Raw genomic sequence first — 14,537 nt, 5'->3', positions numbered from 1 at the left:
TGTAGCAGGACATACTGATATTTTATACTGCAAAGTTGGTATAAAGTGTATTTTATATGAGAGAGTTCTGTGGCAGTGATTCAGGACCTATTTGTTCCAACTTTGCTTTTGACACCTTCAGGTGACAAACACCCTAAGAACTTCAAGGGAAAGACAACAAAGGAGAAATGGCTAGTGAAAATGAAAGTTTTCTAGGAGCATTTGGGGGAGTTCCCCACACATAACTTGTTCATTATTAAGAATGAGAAGTATAGAGGATCCCTGCTCACAGCCTGTGAAAATGTAATCAGTTATCCCTCTTATCAGGAATCCTTTTTATTGAATAGTGGATAGTATTTCTCATACTTTATCTTGTGTCTATTTATAGTTCTTCTAAAAATGGTGAAAATCCATTTTTCATGGTCCACAAGAAAGTAGTTAATCATGTACCATGAAGCCTGCTCTTCAAGTTTGTATTAAACAGTTATTTAGGACACATTTCATGCTTCTTAAAGGTTGAGAACACTACGAAATATAAAATAAAAACAACAAATACAACTCTCACTGGAATAACTCATTGGAAGACAAGTGAATACCAAACATTCTGCATCTTCTTAAAGTTTTTAGGGACATTAAATTCCTATTGATTCTGCACAAATATTTAAATGGGTATAGAAACATACCTAAGTAAATGCAGCTTCAGGAGATGAGTTAGATTCCTGAATCTAGCTGGAGTTATAACAAATGGAGTACTTTATCTTGTGAAGTATGTTTTCCAAACTCACACATTAAATCACATAGCAAGTACATATGGTATGATAAGCATATAACTACAGTATAGTGTGTTAACAGTCTCTGCCCACTTTTATTTCTTTTTCTTTTATCCATTTTCTTACATCATTCAACAGAGAAAGCTCAATTATGAAAAGATTCCCTACTTAATATCCTCACGAATGACATATTTCTGTTAGGATTTAATTTCTACGCAGCTCACTAGTTTGGTTCTAGTAAATACAACAGGCAGCAAAACCCTTCCAAAAGCTAAGCTACTATCCTGCAATTAGAACTCAGCTGTTTCAATGTTTTGGTGGAACAACTAGAACAGTGTTAATGTGCCATGGATATTTTTGGGTTTTTTAAATAAAAACTCATAACACAAATTACAGCTTTTAAATATATTGGGTTTGTAATCTTTCTGTTTCCTCAAACCTAGAGGTTTCAGAAATTGTCCATGAGTTTCTTCTGTTTATATTCTATTGATATTTGTTTCCGCAATAAAGTAAAGTAATATGATTTTTCTTTCTGTGGCATCCTCATTCTGAAAAACAAATGGTGATTAAGTGTATTGCAACATATATGTCTATATTCTTTTTCTACCTCCTTAGCCATAGTCATAAATTTGGCTTCTCCATGGTCAAAGTCTGAGATGCAAAGAAAGAGAATCGGACAACCGAACAGAATTCCTAAGATCCACCTTTTCACCATGTGATATATTTTATTTGCAGTGAGGATTTAATTGTAGTGATCAATAAAATGATAACAGAAAAAAATTCAAGGTAACAATCTGAATTAACAGATGATAAAGGAATAATAAAGGCAATATTATTTTTAACTTTCTTCATCTTGAAACTATCATCAGTGTCAAATATGGATCAGGAATTTTTGATAAACTGAATCTTTCCTGGTTATTTTAAGCAAATGTTGTGTATTTAAGGGTACTGTGCTATACCAAGTTTAACAGAACATGATTTTGATTCCTACTTACATTTCATTACTGCCTGCACTTCATAGACGGGCATGAGAATCAAGCAGCCATCAAAATTCTCAGGAAGTGGATTAGAGGAATCCCACATATGTAAAGTATTGGAAAGTTTGACAATCCGTTTTCTGCACTTAGGGATTTTCCATTCTGCAATTTCTTTTAGGGTGTATATCTGGTCATCTTCGCACTCGTAGAATTTTCCTTCTTGTGAAAGAGGCAAAGTAAAGGAATGAATCTGTTTATTTCTGACCAAGACACAGTTCACAGCCATTGTTCCATTGACCTCTTCCACCGAGTTGAAGGTGATCTGCTCACCATGTTTGATTGTGAAGTTTGCCAGTTTTATATCCTCAGGGCTGTAGAAACATGGATGGCCAAATCTTGTTGGCCCAATAGAGACTTTTCTAGTGATTTCTTCAATGCTGACATATGGAGTTTTATCTGCCACAACCTTATAAAGACCTAAGAGCAGAAAACTTGCATTATAAAAAGGGAAATATACAAAGCAAGTCACGCCAAATTTTAGACTGTGAGCGTAATAAAAATGGGGAGCAAAGCACATCAGACAATTCATAGATGACAGTTCAGTTGCTAGAAATCTGACTCTACAAAGATAATGGTATGGTTGCATGGTACAGGCAGCTGGCATTAACCCTTTCTACTCTGCATCTAATTTCTGACATCCAACATTTTCCTGTCCACAGTTAATTTTTTCTTTGCCACAGAATAAAGAAAAATCATCCTAAATTTTTATCTGTCTTCTCAGAAAGCCAACCTTTAAGAGCTAAATGCAGATATGGTACAAGGAAGAGCTACATTAAAGTGATCAGTGAATGCAGGATAAGTTTCTGCCTAAACATCAGTACTATATAACCTTCCACACACAGACTGGGGATTCCTAGACAAAGTATGCTTAAAGATACAACACAAATGAAAAAGTAGCACCTACAGATAAGAAAAAGCAAACAGATTTTAGCATATCTGATAGCTCAGTGCACCAGCTGGATTAATTCAAAGGCTGAGTGTTGCAGCACTCCAACCATCACAACGCAATTAAAATGTTGAAGTTCTGCAAAGCAGAAGCCGTATCTGAGCTTCCCTATCCCCTAGGGACATTATTATTTCATGTTAATCACGCCCCTTGGAGCTGTCTCATTAGGAGTTTGCATTGCAAGAAAAATGTGTACATTTCTATATTTGTGTGAGTGTTTTCATGAAGGAAGACGAACTGGAGGGTTTAGAAGACTAAAATGCAGGGCTTAGATGAACTGTGTGATTCAGCTGTCTTCTTCACAAGGTGTGAAGCATGGAATTATAGTGCAGCTTCCTGAGACAAAGACTCGCTTCTGAGTTTATATAACTGAGCATAGAGGTTATTGTTAGGCCAAGTTTGCTGACCACAACTTAACCAACAGCTACAGGTACAGTGATAAAGAAGCCAAGCTCCCTTGGAGATACTGCACCTTTTCTCCCTTTTATCTCCCAAAGCCAACTAGCAAAAATCCTATTAACCCACTGCTCCACACTTCTGCTCCTCTGGCTACCCAGAGGGCACTTTACTTTGGCTGTTAAGGAGGAAGTATGGGATGAGGAATCAAGGAGTCCTGGTTGGTACCACCAGAGACTTTCACAGCAGCTCCAAATCTCAAGAGTAGTTAGTTTAAGCCATGTCTATAAGGTTTTAAATCCAACTGCCTGCAGCCACTTAGTGTGGGAACTGGGTTCACACTAGCCATGACTCCCTTCTTGTGGGAACCAGAATGTGAGAAAAGTGCAAGATGTCCCAGCAAATACTGAAATCTCAGCAAGGTGGGATGCTGCAAAACACACAGTTGCTGCAAGATCTTGGGAAAAAACTCACTCCCTTCTTTACACCTTCCCTGATTGTGGGATTGTTTAAAAAATTAGATTAGGGGATTGCTTTGGTTAAAAATAAGCAATTTGCTTATTTCCTCCCCCACCTCTTCCCTTACTACTGACCACAATCAACACAACTGAGGGGCCTGCATGGAAGCAGGGTCTCCCTAAGATTGTATTCCTTAAAAAGAATATCAAACCATTACCTCCAACACAACAACCTTTTTTTTCCCTTTTTTTTTTGTTTGTTTTGTTTGTTTTGTTTTTCTTTTGGCTACAAAATAAATGTGATTCTGGCTTTACTGGAACAAAACCCACTACTTTCACCTCATAATTCTAGCACCATTCTTGTTAAAGGAAATGTTATTAAGATTCTGTCTGTTGAGTTGCTTTTAACTGAATTTATCACCCAATTGGGCATGTTTGGTTCTGGGTGTCCCATGAGGCCACTAGTAATTGTGGGAACTAGCAGCTCTGAGGGCCTGTTAGCAGCCTGAAGAGTAATAGTCTATTTGATCTTCTGCAGAAATAGTCACTAGTTGTGCCTATGTCACTGCTTTCTGCAGTTCTGTGCCTTCACAGTTGTCTGTAGGAAAGCCAGCTTTTCCTGTGTAAAATTAGTACCCCTGTGTACATACATCCTCTACATATACGTCCTTACAGCAGCACTGCAGGAAAAACTCCAGGCTTTTTCCTGGGCTGCAAGGAAGCCACATCCATGAATGTAGCTGCACAAGTACAAAGTACAACTGCAACACACTTTTCTTTCCCACTGGTAGTTGTAATATTTCTCATAGCCATTTTTAACACAATTATTAGCAAGGAAGCTATCCACCCCACTCCTAATCACTACTAAAGCTGTCAGTGCAGATGAACACAAACAGGCTCATCAGCATTTAGAAAGTAGCACAGTGTGGGAAGCACCAATGACAAACTGAAACTGTGGAAAAGACAGTATCCCTCAGTGTTCCAGTTTCTTGCTTTGCAAGCACATGATGGGTATCATCTCCTGGAAGTGCTGGGAGAAAGCAAATACAAATATTCTCAATTAAAAAATATATTCAAAGTAGTTGTGTCCCAAAGGCAGTAACTATGCTTACCCATCTGTGATACAGGAGCACGCATATTTTCCCTCACAAAACCTCCAGATTTGCATTAAAATGCCTCCATAAACTGTGCTTTAAAAACACTTCCAGTTGAAAATATTTTGCAATGTACAGGTACAAGGAACATTCTTTTCCTCTGTGAGTCTGACAGTAGTCTCAGGCTCTACTAATTTTGCTGGGACTACAGAGCTATTTGTAAGCCAGCTTTTTCAGCAGCAAACCAATGAGCATCCTGAATTAGAAAGCAGGTTTCACAGGAAGCATAATTATCCAATTTCATACAAAACTAGACAACTGATTATCCTCTTGGGCCCAGGTAGACTGACTTTGTCAAGGCTGGGAGCAGAGAAATCTTCACCTTCTGTTCTACTGGTGTTCTTAATTTTGGTAACAGAATGCTTGTTTAGGCAAGAGCCACGTGGCCTTGCATACTTAGCTTTGCATTGATGAGATTCCTGAAGTGGAGGCACCTAATAGCCACCTATGAGTGGTTATGACTATGCAAAGTTCCATATGCTTCTCTCTCTCTAGAAAATAAGTAAATATATATAAAGTTATTTTGGTATGTTGGGTGAAAGTGACTGTGGTTCCTATCTAACTCTCATAATCTGCCATGGTATCCTCTTATAAATGCTCTCTTTGCTACTATATGTAAACAAAACAAAACTAAAAGAATCCCAAACAGTATTATCTGGAACCACTCACAATCTTATTAAAATCATTATGAATCAAATTGCAAAACCAAATGTTTTCCAAACCTAAGATAACAAGGAAATCTCCAGGAGGAGGAGACATATGGTAAGTTTGAGATAGTAAAGTTTGGACATTTTGAGGTCAAAAAAAAATATTTTTGTATTTTTTCATAAATCATAAAATGAATAAATCAAATTCACTTAGACTTTCCTAAGAGATCTTGGTGGACTATTAAGGGGTAAAACAGATGGAAATAGCAAACCTGGAAAAAAGTCCATCTGGTTTATCAAGATCTGGCATTACTGCTCCTACAGATCTACTTTCTAAACATAATCTGGCCTACAATCAAAGTGCACTGATGCCCAATGGTTTTGGCTACACACATACAATTACTACAGGAATATATGTTCTTTTCCATGAAGCCTCTGTACTTAGTGAAATTTCACTAGGTGAAATGTCAGCCTAGCTACAACATTATAATTAATAAGACCCAAACCTAATCAGACCATCATTTTCAAGAGAAGTTTTACTAATTGATGTACAGATTGATAGCGAGTTTGAGAATTTGAGAAAATTATGGGAGACAAAACATAGCCTAAGGATCACAAGATTAAATGTGCTATGGGAAAGCATGTTTTGACAGAAGGATACTTTTATCACACTGTAGCCTTCTAGACTTCTGATTTTCGGTCTTAATTAGAGTCCTGAAGGAAAGGACTATCCTTTTTACCCTCTTTTCCTCACAGAAAACTGAGAAAACCAGTAGTTAGGCTTTCCTAGTAGAGCAGTAGGTAATCTTCAAGAAGAGCAGAAAGATCATCTGTCCCAGACTGCCAGTTTCTGTTCCCCAAGGTAATGCAAAAGACTGGGTAGAGCACAGTTCCTAACTTCTCTGGAGCTGACTTAATTGCTATCCCTCTTTTCCCTCACCTCCACCACCCACTCTCTACCCCCTCTGCTCCAGCATTCTCCTCTCCCCATCCTATTCCAAAGGCCAGCTCTACATCATCTCTTGTTCAGATGAGCCTCCTAGTTCCTAATCCCTGTTCTTCCACAGATGTGCTGCACAGTCACAGACGAGTCTTCTGTCTTGTGACTCGCAGAGGCTGAGCACTCAAAGGGGACAGTTGTGCTCAGTTATCTGTCAGACCACATAGGAACAAGCAGCGGCCAACAGCCAGGGACCTCATGAGAACAAGGTCAGTCCAGAAATATTTTTGCAGAAGAAGGAATATAACAGAATGAAATGTAATTGTTTGTGCTGGCACACAGTTCCGATGTTCTGCAAATTACCTGTCTGCTAATTTGCTAGCAGTGAAAATTGTAGTTCGAAATGTGGTTAGATGTAGCCGTTGAAGTGTCTAGAGTAACAGCAGATTTCTTTTTTTTTCACCCAGTGTATAAGCACAGAAAGAATAGCCTGGCCCTCTGAGGCATGAAAAAGAAAAAATTAGAATGAGGATAAAACAATGTAACACAGTTAGTGAACTTGCAGTTGCACTGGTTTCTCTAATGCAAAGGGCAGATTAGGCCTTTATCAAGGATCTGATTTGCCAGAGCAGAAAAAAAAGGAATTCTGTAGGCTGTAAATACATTCAGAAAGACAAAGATTAAGGCTCATTTAAAGCCAATGAGCACAGTTCTTCACTCACAGAGATGCTATCCTCAGAGTAACCTAAATAGGAGCATTGTTTATTTATGCTATCATGCACATGGTTAAAGGATACATGACCCCATTGCATACAAATGAAAACTCATGACAGAGGAATCGGAAAATAGTATCAAAGCAAAAGATTTCTCTGCATCAACACTGGCAAGAGAGCACCGCACGTACAATGTAAATACAGTGTCAGCCTCCTAAAGACCTGTGGATATTTTTATTGAATTAAGTCAATGTCAGTGTGGAAAAGATCATCTGTAATTCAGTTCTGTGCTTTGTTCAGGAGATAGGGGAAAGCCATGTTTCATGTATAATGTTTCAGTTAGAATTTAGCATGTGCACCTAATAAAGTGAAAAGGAAGGTCAAGAAGAAGCAGAGACGGGGAAATCTTGACTCTGCAGAGCAGAATAATTCTTCAGCTAAGAACTAAATTAGAGAAATGACAGATTTACATCTTACCAAATACCTCTTGAATGCATAAGAGTACATATACAGAGAGAAACAGGAAAGAGGTGCTCCCTGTTGGGCTAATAAGAAGTGTCATTATACACCTCTTCAGTGCTGCTATTCAGCAATACCTGTCACGTGGAGTATAATGATGATAAATTTCAGCAAAACGAACTCTGAATCTATTTTTCAAGTGAAATAACACAGTTTTCTAGAACACTGGTTGCGAGAGTTCGTAACTATGCATGCAAATTGTGATGATTAGATCAAATTTGCAAATGTGCTCAATAGGGCAACAACATCCAAATGCCAAGTTGTAAAAATGATCACTTGAATGCAAACAAATCCTGATTCACTAAGTTCAAGCATATGAAATCACAAGTCATTCTGTTCTAAAGACCAGACATCAACAAATGTAGGATTGCTTTTATCTCATCTGCCAATCAGGATTTAGAATATGACTTCCTATAGGTATATATATTTTAGAGATAGGAGAAATTTTAATAATAGTAAGGAAGCTTGGATTTCAAGAAAAATAAAATACCAAGTATCTTGAGAGTTCACAGGAGAGTCATATTTCAATGGGGGCCCCTGGTGGTCTAGTGGTTAGGTTGCAGCACTCTCATCGCTGCAACCCGGGTTCAATTCCCGGCCAGGGAAAAACTCCCCCAGGGCAGATGGAGCTCGTCAGCCCTGTAAGGCCATCCATCTAAGAGAAGGTCACTCTAAACAAACCTACGTCCTGAGGACCTCACTGCCACTGCCAAGCTTGCTCGGCCCCGGCAGATGAACCTCAGGATTAAAGGGTGGGCTCAGTTCAGCACACACTGTGTCTCACCTAAAAAATCCACTGCGCAGGCTTGAAGGGTTAATGACCTTTCCCAAATCTTCGCTCACGAAGACTGGCCATACATACATATTTCAATACCTCTACATAGCCACAGACAATTAAAATGTCTTTGATCCTACATTTGGGCCCTACTAGTGCTTGAAAATGGCATTCCAGAAAAAGTCTTTTGATAAGTGGTCATATAAATAGTTCTGATTCACTGAGAAAGAAATACGTGAAAGTAAATTGAACATCTACTTGAGGGGCAAATACGATATATATACAACTATTTCAGAGAGAAATCTGAAATAAAGTCATGGCAGAAGATATTTTTATATGGAAATCAGATAAAACATTGCATTCCCATGCACTTTTACATTTTATTTGCTTCAAGAAGCATGTCTTGTCTCCTTCTGCAGAAAAAGCACATACCAGTTTGGACGCTGTCATAACCTAAATCCTTGCATGCACACACTCACATGCTCAGCAAGACATTAGAGCATCAATGAAGTTATTAAGTCAAGCACTCAAACACCAGAAAACATTCATATCATGTTGCCCATGTAGCATTAACTTATCCTCCCATGTGCTTGCAGTACAATACAGTGCTAATTAAATGTTTACATATTTTTTTTCTATAAAACTGTAGTCTCATTCAGTTCATTAGCTAGACTGAAGGCAAAAGTGAGTCCTGGATGTGATCTCAGACTCTTGAAGTCTGCTGTGTCCTGTGCGTGCTCTGTCCCAGTGTTTCCTACCTGCAGGTGACCCATAACTTCTCTCCCAGACCTAAACAGACTCCTTCCCATATCCTACTGGCCTTATGCTGTTTTCCAGCCTGCTCATCTCCTCTCTTCGAGCAGCTCCCATTACCTCTGCTGCCTGCAAGAGTCTCAGTATAGGAAATTCCCTACTTATATATTTTCGTGTGTGGGTGAGATATTCCTCTGCTGCTGAAATCACCTGCACCTCTGTCTCCAGTCCCTGATCTTTGCATGGCAAGTCTTGATCCTTCTGTTCTGCTCTGAGGGGTCCAATCATTTTCCATCATTTTCCCAACCTAGTTTGTCGCCTCTACTTCCCACACATGGGATACTCACAGTCCATTACTTCTCCCTCTGCACTCCATTCATTTCCCTTTTTAACACTGCTGGGCCCTAATAGTAGAGGAATTGAGATGAGAGTAGAATGCAAAAATTAATAAATATAACGTGTGATGAACTAGGTACCCTGGGTTCAGTACTTGGCCAGCTCTCCCTAACAAGTCATCATGGACAGAGGAAAATATATTTCAAATAACAAGTCAGTATCACATGCCAAATTTCAAGTCTATCTTCCAAAATATGACTATATTTGGATTTATCTATAGAACAGTTAAAGTATTTTTTAAGGAGAAAAACACATAATTTCCCTCTAATCCTGTTTCCAGGCATGGAACAGCCACTTTGACTATTGGAATTAAAATAAATAATTAAAATAAAGGCAGAATGTAACAAAGTATTGAAAATATTACATCCAAAATAATAAAATACACATGTAGTAATGGTAAATAAATTATAGTTTGAGCACACAGCAAGGAAAATTTCAGCTCAGACGAAGTTCAGCAAAGTTGGAAGTAAATGAAAAGAAAATTTTTGTTGTAATTCTTAGACTGAGTGACTCCAAGTATAGAAAGCATTACTACCAAATATTATAACATTAAGCATTTCTATTCAGGTTTAAAAATGAACTGTAAGAGTTGAAATTTAAAAATTAGTTGATTGTGTCTTGTATCTTCTGATAAAACTGTGTCCTTGACAGCATCCAACTCAGCAGTCACAACCTCAAATATCAATCAAGACAGCAAATCAATAAAATGAACAAAGGTGATTACTCAGGACTATAATTCCTCAAAAACATGTTTGCATGAAATACTATACCGGGGAAATTTAGTGGTAATTCCACTTTGGTTGAAAACTGGCTGACTTCATTATTCTCACAGATACTTGCTATGAGCTTATTAATTTTGAAGCCAATAACTTTAATGACTTCTCCTGTTGACAGGCAGCATTCATTTCCAAACATCTCATAGATGGAGCCTAAAAAGAAATACAAAAAGAAAGAAAAACTTTATTCAGCTTTTTCTCACTTTGTCAAGAGTCTTGAGTGAAAGCAAAAACAATACTTAAACTATATAAAATAATACTTATCCTGTGATAATTGACATAATTTTAATTTTCTTCCTTAGGGTCACGAGAAAATCCATTTTGTGACTTCAGTGACCTCTATATCAGCTCTATATGTACACTGCTCTTAGATGCATGTAAGGAGAACAAGGTCTGAAGAATCTACATTTCTGAATAACCAGACCAAAATGTAACGAGGTAGAGCATAGGCTGAGTTGTCAGGAGTTGTCTTCTGAAATCAGCAGGCAATGAAGTTCGGGCAGACAAGGTGCCTCTGGACAGCACAGGGTGTAGGAAACAACAGACTACAGTAGAAGATAAAAACCCACAGACCCTAGAAAGTGCCCAGGGAGGGCAGGAGACATCAATGTGCAACCAGCATTTGAGCTTCCTGGAGTAACAGAAGACCTGAAGAAAGTACAAGAAATTGGAAAACTGGCAAATTAACCATGGCAACTTCTGTCCCATGCTGAAACAACCCTACTGATTCTGACCTGGCAGCAAAAAAATTCCTTTTTTTCTGTGATGTTCAGAACTTTGAGAACAGGAACAAGGCAATCCAGCCAAGCGTTTCAGCATTTCCTCAGCAAAACATGGAACTGCATCTTGCCCTGCCAAAAACAGCCTTCCCTTTTCCATTTGAGCTGTGGTCAAACCTTTGCTGTTTCAGAAGCAGGTGCAGGGGGAGAAGGATAACCAAAAGCCAAGTTAAGCAGAAGGCAAATTCTTCTTGGTCTCTTCAGGAGATTAGCAGAAGCTTTCAGGCATGGGATCAATTAACTATATATAAATGCAATGCGGCAGACACATGGTGTTCCATTTGTAGATAGAATTGCATTGAACACAGAACATCAGAAATGCTGACTTTAATGCTAGCTTCAATTCTACACATTTCCTCCCAAGAACTTACCAAAATCTGTCCTGAAGTGGTGTGGGCATACCCTTTCTGAAGTCTCATCTCAAAATTTCATTTCCCTTGAGTGAGAAACCTTGTTGTCATTTCCACTCTCAATGCATTGGTGAGTGCATTCATTTGCTCTCCTACTAACATTGTTCTGCTACTTAAAATACTTTTTCTCTCATTTCCATTTCTCCCTTCCCCAAGGGGTTTGCAATGTTAATTTTGCCCTTCTCTTTATCACCTCTGAGAAGATGGATTTTCCTTCTCACAATCACTCTAAGCCCCTTCTTGCATCTTGTTCAAAGTCACCTTTTTTCTTTTTTTTTTTTTAAACCTAGGTAACCAGAATGGTCTCAGGCAATGAGAGATATTTAAAACCTGACCTTTGGCTACATAGTTGTAATCAATAATTGAGTTGGCCTGTACTGAAATATTGCCATTGCCTGCAGAACTCACTTCCCACAGAGAGTAACACTCTTTACTTCACAGCTTTCCTTATAGTTGGTGGGGATAGGGGAGAAAAAGAAAAAAAGCAGTTAATTTTTTTTTGCCAGATGTCACATCAAAAAACCAATTATTAGCTGACTGATCTTCCTAATGTTCACTCAAGAACAATTCCAGCCTGGGCTAATAAGCATCTCTTACTGAGTCTGGGATATATTTATCGACTCCGCTGAAGCACTCGCAAGCGGCAAGCACTTGGCTATCACTTTGACCTCATTGGAAGTCATCGGGAGCCCAGCCTGAGCATAACTTACTCTCATTTTAGCCTAAACCCAAAGCCTCTGTAGAGCACCACAAAACAACAGGTTAGTGTGAGTACAGGAGAATGAGCGACAGTAATGACAGCAACTGGTTAAGTGTGCTCTATTGTGAACACACGTTCAGGCAAAACCATCATTTGCTTGTGCAATGCTCTCACAATTGAGATGGACACCAGAAGATCCCCAGCTGGTCCTCTAAAGAAGATGTAGGTTTTTAACCCTTTGGAGAAGGAATCTCAGATTTTAAAAAAAAAAAAAAAAAGTAAAAAACCATCTGTCAGATGCTTTTGACAGGCTGGATGAGACAACATCCCCTGGTTTCTCTTGCTAAGAACCCTACATAGGTTCAAGGGGCCTGCTGTACTTAGGCTCTAAACTCACCCAGTAGGTGAGTTGCACACCGGGATGAGGATTAACACAGAAATTCTAGATTACAATGACACACAAGTATCAACCAGAGCCAGGTGAAGAAACATGTTGTTTATGCATGCTTTCAACAATTCTGCTACTCAGCAGAAGAATAAGAAAGCTGCTGTCCTTTAACTGAAAAAGAACAATCTAGTATTCTTCTTGTAAGAATAGTGCAGAGTTGTTTGCACTCCCTCCAGTCCCTGAACAATTCAACATAGACTACCTCAGCTGTCTCCACTGGATATTGCTATAGCTACCATCACTAGGCTGGCTGCTGCTGTAATAAACACATGAGGAATTATTATACGTCTCATTGCTTTAGGTGAGCTCCATAGGATATTTTATGACAGTTGGAAAAGTGTATGTGCATTACTTATTTCATATCAGAGTGAGAGGGAGAGAAAGATTGAGTAGCTGTGAAGAGGGTAATATTCCCTTTGTGCTGAACCACCTCACTCCTCACATCAGACACAGTAGAGATTACAAGTAAACGAGGTATTATTAGATACAGAGAATCCCAAAGGACCCAGTGTGATGAGCTCTGCATTTCAGAAACATGGAAAGATGAGCAAAGAATTCCAATATTCTCACTTCTGAACAAATATTTGTGAAAACCTACTCAAAATGGGAGTTTGTGGCTTCTAGAGGCTTTTTTTCTTCAGCACAGATTTAGATCCAGATTCTCCAGATTACCTCACTTGAAAACAAGCTCCTAGAAGCCAGTTAACACATGAAAGCAACTACACAGACTAATTAGGGGCTTCAGGCACATTTGTTTTCATCTCTGCTAGACAGCCTTCGCAAGTGTCACCCCTGGACGTTCACTCACACACCAGCACTGTTCCTCCATAGGAGCACAGACACTGAACCATACAGGTTCGGTGTCCTCACCGGCTGCAGCTGGTTTGCTAACAACATGGTATCTGGAGTAGAGCTGTCCAAACTGTCCCCGAGGCAAAGAATCATAGAATCATCAAGGTTGGAAGAGACCTCTAAGATCATCAAGTCTAACCTTCAACTGAGCACCATCATGCCCGCTAATACATATTACGAAGTGCCATGTCTACTCACGTTTTTAATACCTCCAGGGATGGTGACTCCACCATTTCCCTGGGCAGCCTGTTCCAATGCTTAACTACTCTTTCAGTGAAGAAACTTTTCCTAATATCCAACACAAGCCTCCCCTGCACTACTTGAAGCCCTTTTCCCTTGTCCTTTTGCTAGTTACCTGGGGGAAGAGACCGACCCCCACATTGCCATAACCTCCTTTCAGGTAGTTTTAGAGAGCAATAAGGTCTCCCCTGAGACTTCTTTTCTCCTGACTAAACAACCTCAGCTCCCTCAGTCACTCCTCATAGGATTTATGTTCAAGCCCCCTCACCAGCTCTGTTGCCCTACTCTGGACATGCTCCAGCACCCCAAGATCTTTCTTGTCATTCATTTACCACAACTCTCTGGGTTTGGCCATCCAGCCAGTTTTTTAACCAGTGAAGAGTGTACCTGTTCAAGCCATGGGCTGCCAGCTTCTCCAAGACAATGCTGTGGGAGACAGTGTCAAAGGCTTCGCTGAAGTCTTGGTAGAAAACATCCACCGCCTTTCCCTCATCCACTAAATGGATCAGTTAAGGGGCTAAAGCTCTCAAAAAAATGGTGTGATTGAGGAATATTTAACCACTACTTCAGTTTGTAACTGCAACAGAGTGGTGCCACTGAAAAATAAAGAGGGGAGTCAGAGGAAAATTCTTTTTCAGACTATGGCTAATTCTGAGGGACTTACTACTTTTATCAGGTTTACTTTTCCTCAGACATAGTAGCTTAGCTACAAATTTTATGACAGAGTTTGAGAAGTCCTGCAAAATAAGAAGTATAAACAGCTTGAAAGAAAGTGAAAACATGGATCAATTAGTGATGGGTCTGAGGCTGAAGGTCCACTTGGGCAATACCCATAAGAAGCTTTTTGTG

The 14,537-nt window shown here is 39.2% G+C and overlaps 1 protein-coding gene across 1 annotated transcript in view; it reads right to left on the bottom strand.

Moving 5' to 3' along the window:
• The window catches only part of THEMIS (thymocyte selection associated), a 72,583-nt gene that overhangs the window by 46,204 nt on the left and 11,842 nt on the right, over positions 1-14,537 (bottom strand). The window contains exons 2-3 of the mRNA XM_027751257.2: positions 10,254-10,412; positions 1,745-2,203 (exon numbers count right to left, since the gene is read on the bottom strand). Of these exons, the coding sequence (XP_027607058.2) occupies positions 1,745-2,203; positions 10,254-10,412 (618 nt within the window). The remainder of the gene's footprint in view (positions 1-1,744; positions 2,204-10,253; positions 10,413-14,537) is intronic.

Source organism: Pipra filicauda, unplaced genomic scaffold (genome assembly GCF_003945595.2).
Source record: "Pipra filicauda isolate LSUMZ 115617 unplaced genomic scaffold, ASM394559v2 scaffold23_size5868930_pilon, whole genome shotgun sequence".
Classification (NCBI taxonomy): Eukaryota; Metazoa; Chordata; class Aves; order Passeriformes; family Pipridae; genus Pipra; species Pipra filicauda.
The sequence above is the reverse complement of the archived record's forward strand: the minus strand, read 5'-3'. Positions and strand labels throughout refer to the sequence as shown.